Genomic DNA, 11,691 nt, shown 5'->3' with positions numbered 1-11,691 from the left:
TTTTTCTTTTTGTTGACTGAGGGCAGTATTTAAATGTCAGGTGACTAGCATGTGGGTTCACTTGACCAATCGGATTTCAACATATGGTTCGTCCTCTTTGACCCAAAAGCTGCAAACATGGTAAGTCATTGTTTAAGTTCTCTGTCGATTATCGCGAAGTATTTCATATGGTTTGGTTTTTTTATTGGTAAAACGATTTCGATCGATTGACTATTACATAGAGTACAAAATATTGTTAAAATCATTGTTCATTAGTGGTTGGTTTTCCGGTAAATTGCCGAAATCATCGTGAAACGCGGTATACGAGAAATCGACCTGATCAAGACTTTACTACGTGTCACCATTTTTCTGGTTGTATTTATTATTTTTCCAATAACAGAAATCTGAAGAGGTATAAGTCGGATTGTGTTTTAAATTTAATTTATATTTACTATCGGTTCAATTGCTCACGTTATAGTTGATCGTGGTATGACAAAATTTGCGTTGCTATTTTACGATAATACAGGCATGCCGGTACGTAGCTGTGGAATCATAGCCCTATGTTGCCGACCGCATTATTTACGTGACTGACTCTGGCCGGCCCATAGGGCTATGGGGCCTTGTGCGACTGAATACCGGTTAAAATCCACATGCCAAATTTGGTCGTCGCGAAAATCACATTTTAAGACCTTCGAAAGTACTCACTATGTTTATTTACTTCCAAACAATGACCAGAACCTATTTGCGCTGTGAAATGATGACGGTGGTCATAAAAAATTGACTTTATTTACCGTACACCGAGTCGCAGAAAAATAACAAGACGAAAGACGCCATTTTGTATTCCAGAGTTTATAGCAAATTACGCGAGACCTATAATTTTGTACCACGTGACCGAAATCAGTAGATAAATTGTGTTTATGCAACTAGTTTCTATTATTAAACAAAAATCATACAATTATAAATACTGTATGTGATTGCTTTCTTGGAACAATTAGAATAACGGGAAGAGTGAATTTTATTCTTCCACCACTGTATCACATGACCGCCAAACGAGATTACATTTATTCTGTGCTAGGGAGTGTGGGATGTCAATGGCTGCCGTTTTCTCGTAATTTGCTTGGTTTCCGCGGTAATTGTAAAATATCACAAATTATTGCTTATTTATAAACACAAATTGCAAACAAAAGTTTGTATGTTATTCATCCAGCAATCAATTCACAATAAAGGTACGTCACACCATAGTAATCGAAAGCAAAAGCGATTTAATTTACGTATGCCAGATTTCTGTTTTTAAACTGTGATAGATCCCGTAGCTCTATGTTCGACGTACAACTACAAAATTAAAAAAAAGACGTCCAAATGAAATTGTTAGGGCGAAATTCGATTGTAGGTCGCACCAAAGAGCTACGGAACCGCAGCTAGCCGGTACGATGGTGTACAGTAGATTGTTACATTGTTACCCTTCATCGATATATGGGATAGTACTGATCGATTAAATTCAGAATGTGATATTCAATCGAAATAAATCATTGTAAAATTTATTTGAATGGAATTCATTTTTTTAAATTATTAATATGACTCTAAAACACTTCACTAAAATAACATCTTGTTTTAATGTGTTTGGATACTAGTTTCATGATTCCCATATAAACTTACAATGTAGTGCATAACATTTTGTGTATAAAACAAGAAAAGTTTTCTTTACACAAGATGTATACATGCATAACGCTGTGCAATAACTGCTGCTATTACTCATATGTACCTGTACATTGTTTTATTATGTTTTTGACTCCCATGTGCGAAGCACAAAATGGGAGTCTTTGCAGTTAGTGTGTCTGTATGTGTGTATGTGTGTGTGTGTATGTGTGTATGTGTGTCCGACTGTTCCACTGCTATCCCAAGAACCATACATCGGTTTTTGATGAAACTTGGTGCATAGATGCTCTGGGCCAATGCGCAGATTTGATTAGGTTTTGGTAAAAATCCATGCTTGTTAATTACCTAATTTGCATGATAATTAGCTAATTTTTAGCTGTTCTATGACTGTTCCACTGATATCTAAAGAACCACTCATTGGATTTTGATGAAACTTGGTACATAGATGCTCTGAACATATGCACAGATTTGATTAGTTTTTAGTAAAAATCCGTGCATATTAATTACCTAATTTGCATGATAAATAGCTATTTTTAGTGGTTCCATGACTGTTCCACTGATATCTAAACAACCACTCATTGGATTTTGATGAAACTTGGTACATAGATTTTCTGAACTAATGCTATGTTTTGATTAGTTTTTGGTAATAATCCATGGATACTAATTACCTAATTTGCATAATGATTAGTCAATTTTCGGTTTTTCCACTGATATCTCAAGTACTAATCATCACATTTCAATGAAACTTGGTACATAGATGTCATATGACACTGCACAGACCTGATAGTTTTTATGGTAATATCAGTACATATAATTACCTAATTTGCATAATTAATTAATTTTCAGCTTTTGATATAAGTAGTGAGCATTACATTTCAATGAAACTTGGTACTTACATACTCAAGGACTATGCAGAGATTGATTGTTTCGGATAAATATTTGTGCATATTAATCACCTAATTTGCATAATTAGTTAATTTTCAGCTTTTTCACGGGTGTCTCAAGTACTAATCATTGCATTTCAATGAAACTTGGTACATAGATCCTTTAGGACTATGCAGAGACCTGATTAGTTTCAGGGTAAATAATTGTGCATATTAATTACCTAATTTGCATAATTAATTTTCAGTTTTCTACTGAAATTAAAAGTACTAATCATCACATTTTAATGAATCTAAAATTATGCAGAGACCCAATTAGTTTTTGGTAAATATTTGTGCATATTAACCACCTAATTTGCATAATTAACCAATTTTAAGCTTTCACACTGATATCTAAAGTACTAATTTCCATTTTAATGAAACTTAGTACAAAGATGCTCTAGGACAATGTACAAACCTAATTAGTTTGGGGTAAAACTCGTATTATTTCCCCAATTAGCATAATAATTCATAATTTTTTGGTTCTAATCACATTTCAATTAAACTTGGTACATAGAGTTTTTGTTACATTGCGCAGACCTCATTAGTTTTACAATCAAATCTGTTCATGTTAATTTTCTGATTTGCATAATTAGTTTTCAGCTAAGTAATTTCAAATTATATTTAATGCGTCTCCAATACTCTCAGCACATGGGAGTTCTTTCTAAGCTTTCTTTGATTATGACCTATATCATCTCCAGCATATATTCATGATCTTTAATTCATGGTTTTCTTGTACACTTTTGACTCTATTTATACATATTTATTCTCATTATTGAATGTTTTTATTTTCTCTTTGTCAGCTACGATTCACAGCTGTTATTGGTATACTGTTGTTGGCCGGCTTTTGCCAAACGGAAGATACTGGTGCAAGACTCCTGGCTTCTAAAAATATCCTCAATCAATGGCTTGTTGAAGGCAAAGATTTGACTGTAGCTTATAACATTTATAATGTTGGATCAAGGTTTGTACATAAAGACAGACGTATTATTTAAAATGATAGCTAGATTCAGTCCAACTATGGTTATTATGCACCAGGTGAACAGACATGGATTTGATAGAGTTGTAACAGATAGATAGTCCCATAATCTATGGATAGGTGTTTTATTACCAATATTTCAACCAAACAGAAACTAAAACTCAAAAACTCTGACATAAATACATAAAACAATTGCGTAGTGACGTATATTACAAAGGTTTAATGAGAAAGGTAAAAAATAAAATGTAAAAAAAGAAATGAAAATAATCTCAAATAACAGAGAAAACTATGTCATACATGTAACTCACAAAATTGGCACTAATGTTAAATTGAAGCAAATAGTAAGAATTGCAAGCTGGCCTCTTTGGATGGTACTGTAAAATCTGTATTAGAAGCTGCGGCTTCTATTAAAATGGCAAAATGCAACAAAGGGGATGCGATGCGGCTTCTATTAGAGCATCTACACGTATGAGAAATGGTGAATTTTTGGTTCTCAATTCTTCAAAAAGAATGGTTGCGACTTATAATAGAGATGCGGCTTCTAATACAGATTTTACGGTGATAAATGATAAGTTGATGCCTTAGCCTGTCACTCAAATCATCACCAATTATTTTTTTTATACCATTGGGGAATAATGTATCTACTTGCAATATTATTTTATGTATGTATGCATGCATGTATACAACCCTAGTGATGAGGTCTGTGAGAAAAAAAAGGAAAATGTTTCTGGTCAATTTGTTTTTTAAATCGATACTTGCGATGTCAAGGGTGGTTATAACTTTACTATAAAATTGTATTTAGATGGGTGATTTTTGCTGCAAAATAAATTCTTATTTAATTTAACTCAAACTTTGAAAAAGTTGTGACGAAGATATCAGAAACATTGATATTTTTTCTGGCCTAATGTATATATTTTTCATAAGTGTGTCATTTATAAGAATTTAATGCATCTATATCTGTACATGATTATCTGGCTTATGTATTGTGAACTTGTGATAATTTCAGTGACTTTTCTCATCTGTTTTCTAAGATGGCTCTTGGTCCTTAAAATTAAAATTAATGGAAGACCAGTTTTTCTCCTTGACATCACGTTGCAAAAATATCGAAAGGCTATTATTTGACTAGGACTAGAAAATAAATCCCAATCACACTGTCTTACACAACTGAATGCTGGTATTAGTGCTACACATGTGAGAATGTCTGATAGGTCTCTGTTGAATTGAATACAACATGTGAGAATGTCTGATAGGTCTCTGTTGAATTGAATACAACATGTGAGAATGTCTGATAGGTCTCTGTTGAATTGAATACAACATGTGAGAATGTCTGATAGGTCTCTGTTGAATTGAATACAACATGTGAGAATGTCTGATAGGTCTCTGTTGAATTGAATACAACATGTGAGAATGTCTGATAGGTCTCTGTTGAATTGAATACAACATGTGAGAATGTCTGATAGGTCTCTGTTGAATTGAATACAACATGTGAGAATGTCTGATAGGTCTCTGTTGAATTGAATACAACATGTGAGAATGTCTGATAGGTCTCTGTTGAATTGAATACAACATGTGAGAATGTCTGATAGGTCTCTGTTGAATTGAATACAACATGTGAGAATGTCTGATAGGTCTCTGTTGAATTGAATACAACATGTGAGAATGTCTGATAGGTCTCTGTTGAATTGAATACAACATGTGAGAATGTCTGATAGGTCTCTGTTGAATTGAATACAACATGTGAGAATGTCTGATAGGTCTCTGTTGAATTGAATACAACATGTGAGAATGTCTGATAGGTCTCTGTTGAATTGAATACAACATGTGAGAATGTCTGATAGGTCTCTGTTGAATTGAATACAACATGTGAGAATGTCTGATAGGTCTCTGTTGAATTGAATACAACATGTGAGAATGTCTGATAGGTCTCTGTTGAATTGAATACAACATGTGAGAATGTCTGATAGGTCTCTGTTGAATTGAATACAACATGTGAGAATGTCTGATAGGTCTCTGTTGAATTGAATACAACATGTGAGAATGTCTGATAGGTCTCTGTTGAATTGAATACAACATGTGAGAATGTCTGATAGGTCTCTGTTGAATTGAATACAACATGTGAGAATGTCTGATAGGTCTCTGTTGAATTGAATACAACATGTGAGAATGTCTGATAGGTCTCTGTTGAATTGAATACAACATGTGAGAATGTCTGATAGGTCTCTGTTGAATTGAATACAACATGTGAGAATGTCTGATAGGTCTCTGTTGAATTGAATACAACATGTGAGAATGTCTGATAGGTCTCTGTTGAATTGAATACAACATGTGAGAATGTCTGATAGGTCTCTGTTGAATTGAATACAACATGTGAGAATGTCTGATAGGTCTCTGTTGAATTGAATACAACATGTGAGAATGTCTGATAGGTCTCTGTTGAATTGAATACAACATGTGAGAATGTCTGATAGGTCTCTGTTGAATTGAATACAACATGTGAGAATGTCTGATAGGTCTCTGTTGAATTGAATACAACATGTGAGAATGTCTGATAGGTCTCTGTTGAATTGAATACAACATGTGAGAATGTCTGATAGGTCTCTGTTGAATTGAATACAACATGTGAGAATGTCTGATAGGTCTCTGTTGAATTGAATACAACATGTGAGAATGTCTGATAGGTCTCTGTTGAATTGAATACAACATGTGAGAATGTCTGATAGGTCTCTGTTGAATTGAATACAACATGTGAGAATGTCTGATAGGTCTCTGTTGAATTGAATACAACATGTGAGAATGTCTGATAGGTCTCTGTTGAATTGAATACAACATGTGAGAATGTCTGATAGGTCTCTGTTGAATTGAATACAACATGTGAGAATGTCTGATAGGTCTCTGTTGAATTGAATACAACATGTGAGAATGTCTGATAGGTCTCTGTTGAATTGAATACAACATGTGAGAATGTCTGATAGGTCTCTGTTGAATTGAATACAACATGTGAGAATGTCTGATAGGTCTCTGTTGAATTGAATACAACATGTGAGAATGTCTGATAGGTCTCTGTTGAATTGAATACAACATGTGAGAATGTCTGATAGGTCTCTGTTGAATTGAATACAACATGTGAGAATGTCTGATAGGTCTCTGTTGAATTGAATACAACATGTGAGAATGTCTGATAGGTCTCTGTTGAATTGAATACAACATGTGAGAATGTCTGATAGGTCTCTGTTGAATTGAATACAACATGTGAGAATGTCTGATAGGTCTCTGTTGAATTGAATACAACATGTGAGAATGTCTGATAGGTCTCTGTTGAATTGAATACAACATGTGAGAATGTCTGATAGGTCTCTGTTGAATTGAATACAACATGTGAGAATGTCTGATAGGTCTCTGTTGAATTGAATACAACATGTGAGAATGTCTGATAGGTCTCTGTTGAATTGAATACAACATGTGAGAATGTCTGATAGGTCTCTGTTGAATTGAATACAACATGTGAGAATGTCTGATAGGTCTCTGTTGAATTGAATACAACATGTGAGAATGTCTGATAGGTCTCTGTTGAATTGAATACAACATGTGAGAATGTCTGATAGGTCTCTGTTGAATTGAATACAACATGTGAGAATGTCTGATAGGTCTCTGTTGAATTGAATACAACATGTGAGAATGTCTGATAGGTCTCTGTTGAATTGAATACAACATGTGAGAATGTCTGATAGGTCTCTGTTGAATTGAATACAACATGTGCACAACTATGATAAATGTAGGTATACACAGTTTGACTGGGTGTGAACCTGTTCTAGGGAGATTTTGGCTTGAAAAATGACCAAATAATAAATGCTATTTTGCATGGCAAAACATTAAATTTTAGTAAAATTGGCATAATTTCTGGTAATTTTTGTCTAAATTTTGCCTGAACAAACCAAACTGACCAGTGTTTAGAGATTTGCAAGAAATATATGACATTTTAAATTTAGGTGGCACATCACCTATACCTTTCCTATTTGAGTGCTAAGCCAACCCCTAGCTCAAACTCATCTTAATATTAATTATTTCAATAATGCATTACAATTTGGGTTGAGGTTTTGAACTGTGACATCTATAACCCTGGCACTACTAATAAGCAAATTCACACACAATAGCTGTAGAAGTTATTATTCCTGTGATATAATTTCACTATTTTTGCTTATATGTGAAATCATAGATCCTACTATGGCAAAATCTGCGGAATTAACTCAATGTGAATACCATATTTACTTTATTAGAAATGCATGCTTTTATGTGAATAATGGAGGTCAAAATAATAATATAAATATTTCAATGATCAAGTATACAACAAATGCAATTTTTGGTTTATGTGCGCGTATTGGAGATACGAGTCTAGAGTAAATACATGTAATTACAATAGATGTTTTCATAGGTAAACAATAGGTTTTCATAGACTTTAAAAACCTGTGCTAGTTTTCTGAGTATCAAAATATATATCGACATCGATACCCATAAAAATATGTTAAACATTAGATACACAGTTATCCAATCATTATCGTTCTTTTTCATTGTTGTAGTGCTGCATTAAAAGTGGAGCTACGAGACGAGACTTTCCCCACGTCTGATTTTCAAAATGTTCATGGTAAATATGTCGTCACATGGGATCGTCTAGCGCCAGGAAGCAATGTTTCCCATACAGTCATCGTCCGACCCCTCCAAGCTGGTTTCTTTAACTTCACTGCAGCTACTATTTCATATATACCACAAGAAGATGCACAGCCACAGGTAAGAATGCTTATTTTCGTACGATGTCGGTGCACTTGTTTAGACTCTTGTGGTCATGGAAATAGATTTTTTTGGCATACAGTTATTCATTGTAGATTCTTACATCTAAATCAATAGTGATGGTGTTGCACACGTTCAAGCCTCGCACCGTGGCCATTTTTTTCAATAGTTAAATAACATCTCTCACCAGTTCTCAATCTTAAAAACATGACAAATGCTAATTATAGTTTGTAAAATAATTGTTAGATTCACAAAATTACTTGGACAGTGTACACATGATAAGGGGAGAGTAGGAAATCAAACTGGCGGTTCACCGCGGCTCTCAGAGGTACACCGGGGAGAGCCGCGGACTGCTTATAATTAGGGGTCTCTACCACGGTGGCCACCGGTACCGGTTGCAACCGCAGTCTTAGGAAAGGTGTGAAATACGTACTTAACAGTTTCCTTTGTGATTCCATGAGTCTTTGTTTCAAATAGCTGTTTTTAAATCGAGCAGGTTACGAGCATCGCTGGCATGGAAATACTAAGCATATGGTAATATTATCGGCCCACGTATTTTATTAATATAAAAATCCATAAGTCCAATGCTGTATACGAATTGTTGTTGCGTGAAACAATGTTGTATTTTATGCATGTATTTATCACCAATTCCTAGAGTAAAAGTTGTAGCTTTCGAAGGTACGAGTATTATGACTCGTCCATACATTTCACTTACGTTTGTTACACTTGAATAAAGTCTACCACATGAAAAGAATGTTATTTACGAAGTTTTAAATAGCGAGTTGAGCGGTCATGTACGTTCTATAAATCTAACCTTGCACATAAATCTTGTATTGACATGTTTTTTTTTTGGTCAAAAACGACGTTGCCTTTCAGTTAACTCTTTGCGAGAGTTTACCGATTTTTTGGCCAAATGTTAAGTAACTATATCGTTTTGCGTCAAACTGGGTGGCCTGAATTGTAATGTCAGTGCGTGAACTCATTGAGGTCATTGCCCATTGCCGCACGTAATTCAAACACGTGGGTATTTGAGTTCAGTCAAAATGTACGCGAATAATGCGATCGAAGTGCGCTGTGAGTTTATTATAGAAAAATTTTACATTACGCATGATATTTTATGTTATTATATGGTTAATATGACATATTCACTTTATTTCAAATAAAATAATTCTCCGATGAGTCACAAGTATTTAAAATATTTTCTCGACTTTCATTAGACACCTGACTCCGGGACCTGACTATCTTTTTCAATGATTTAAATGCGCCCATGTTTATATTTGCGTAATAATTACGAATGCAACGCATTATCAAGTCAGTAATATTTAAATATTCACAGACCCAATAGCCCGGGTTAGTGTCCCAACAATAATAAAAATAACTTAGTTTGCGTAATTATTATACATTGCAAAGTTGAAATATTTAGAGCCCGTGCAATACTGTAAACATATTTGCGTTATTAGAAAAGCAGCACACTAAGTAAACGATGTTGAAATATTCAAAGCCAATACAGAGTTGGATACAAGTTGTGTTATTACAGTATCGCCGGATATAATAACAAATTTACGAGATCGAAACGCGGACCAAGAAAGAAAAGGGTTGCTAAGGTAACGCACCAGTTCAGTGTGTGACTTGGGGTCAAACTTCGGTCAACACACACTTGATGTCAGCATCGTCGCGCAGCAAGTTTCGCAAAGAAGTACTTGAAGTTCAATTGTGTCCCAAAATGATGTCGACGATCACTCAATTGTCGCAGCGCATGTTGTACCAAGTCCATGATACACCCCGTTTCAACTTTGGCTTGCTTTTCCTTCTTAGTGCATGTTCTTGTTCACGTAAATGCGACCTCTCACCAATGTATTAAAACACTTTGAATTTATACTTATGCGTGATTATATTTGGTCTACGCGAAACATTAATCTTTCTAAACATTTTCTGAGACCATGCATGATATATATTCACAAAATAATCATATTTTATATTATGTTGATCTCTACGTCTTTCTGGATCGTTTTGTGATTTTATTCCAAGGCTCAGGCAAATAAAATAATGTCAACTATTATAGACTAGTTTCCTAGCTTTTGGCTCAGCCAAATAGGTTTAATTTTTCATTAGAACTTTGTGATCCTTTTAATTTCCCTAATCTTTGTGTTCATAAATGGTCTTGACAATAAGTGTGAATTGCTGTGCGAGCCCACCGCGGAAGACCGCGGTCAGTCGGCGTCATGGAATCTATGCATAAATTTGCATAAAATGCGGTCGACCGGCGAGCACCCACCACCACCGCGGTAATGACCGTGGTGCACCGCCCGTTTGATTTCCTACTCTCCCCTAACCAATATTGATGAGATGTACTGTTATACTAATAAATACTACTATATATTGTTTATTTGTTCAGTTTGGTTACACCAGTGCACCAGGTGAAGGAGGTATCATGTCACTAAGAGAATATGATAGGAAATTTTCCCCTCATTATGTAAGTATTATTGTCATGACATTTCACAATGGACGATTCTTTTCCCTGCTAGATCCGAGTTATGCATGAAATAGAACATAACAACAGTACAAAGAAAGGTCATAGCAAGGTCATTGGTGTCAAAACTGTATGTGGGATTCAACAAATATGAAACAATTTGAGGGTATTTTAATGGTTAATATTGTGCTTTACGCATTTGATGATAGTCAATGTCGATGAAGTTAGGATATCTCAATGCAATATTCTGACATTGAACTGTAAAAAAAAATTGGAAGTACAATATTAAGTCATTTTATTTTTTCGGCTTATGCGAAATCTCGCAGTAAACGGGAAATTACATATTGAGAGTGTGGATTCGCACTGATTTTCTCATAACTGACAATAGTGCAAAAAAAATTATTTATGTACATAACAAAAAAACAAAAACAAATATATCTGCAATACACAGAATAGATTATAATAAAAGCAGTTATATCACCATGGATTTCTAGAATAAAAGAACCTTTTTATATTAGCTAACCATAGTTCAATATGTTTTGATTACAGATGGATTGGTTGGCGTTTGCTGTCATGACTTTACCTTCAATTGGCATTCCATTTATGTTGTGGTATCGTAGTAAATCAAAATATGAGAAACCAGTTGAAAAGAAATCCAAAAAACATTAATATTTTTTTTTTGTCATGTGGATTTGCAATAAAGTTTAAAAAAATAACTTAAAACAATTTGTCTATTGTTTTCAGTTGTGTTGCAAAGTGTATGAAAGTTTGACCTTAGTGACAGTGAAATAAAATACTGATGTGAAACTGTCTGTCATGTACATAGTGAGCTGGCATACAAGTGATAATGAAATAAATGCAATTAATTTACCTGTATTTACTATATGAGGGGCAGCCATCTTGAA

General features: G+C 34.4%; 1 protein-coding gene across 1 annotated transcript; it reads left to right on the top strand.

The window, feature by feature from the left end:
* The first annotated feature begins 52 nt into the window (after nt 1-52).
* LOC100367902 (translocon-associated protein subunit beta-like) lies at nt 53-11,512 on the top strand. Its single transcript, XM_002740477.4, has 5 exons — nt 53-120; nt 3,359-3,519; nt 8,109-8,316; nt 10,712-10,789; nt 11,336-11,512. Exons 1-5 carry the CDS (start codon nt 118-120, stop codon nt 11,453-11,455), a joined length of 570 nt encoding a protein of 189 aa, XP_002740523.1. The 5' UTR covers nt 53-117; the 3' UTR covers nt 11,456-11,512.
* Nucleotides 11,513-11,691: the final 179 nt, after the last annotated feature.

Source organism: Saccoglossus kowalevskii, chromosome 13 (genome assembly GCF_978046115.1).
Source record: "Saccoglossus kowalevskii chromosome 13, keSacKowa6.1, whole genome shotgun sequence".
Taxonomy (NCBI): Eukaryota; Metazoa; Hemichordata; class Enteropneusta; family Harrimaniidae; genus Saccoglossus; species Saccoglossus kowalevskii.
Note: the sequence above shows the minus strand (reverse complement) of the source record. Positions and strands in the feature narration are given on the sequence as shown.

Bases quoted from the DNA above. Each gene is read 5' to 3' on its own strand.
- LOC100367902 (XM_002740477.4), top strand. The intron at 3,520-8,108 runs GTTTGTACATAA...TCATTGTTGTAG, and splicing joins ATTTATAATGTTGGATCAAG to TGCTGCATTAAAAGTGGAGC. The intron at 8,317-10,711 runs GTAAGAATGCTT...TTATTTGTTCAG, and splicing joins AAGAAGATGCACAGCCACAG to TTTGGTTACACCAGTGCACC.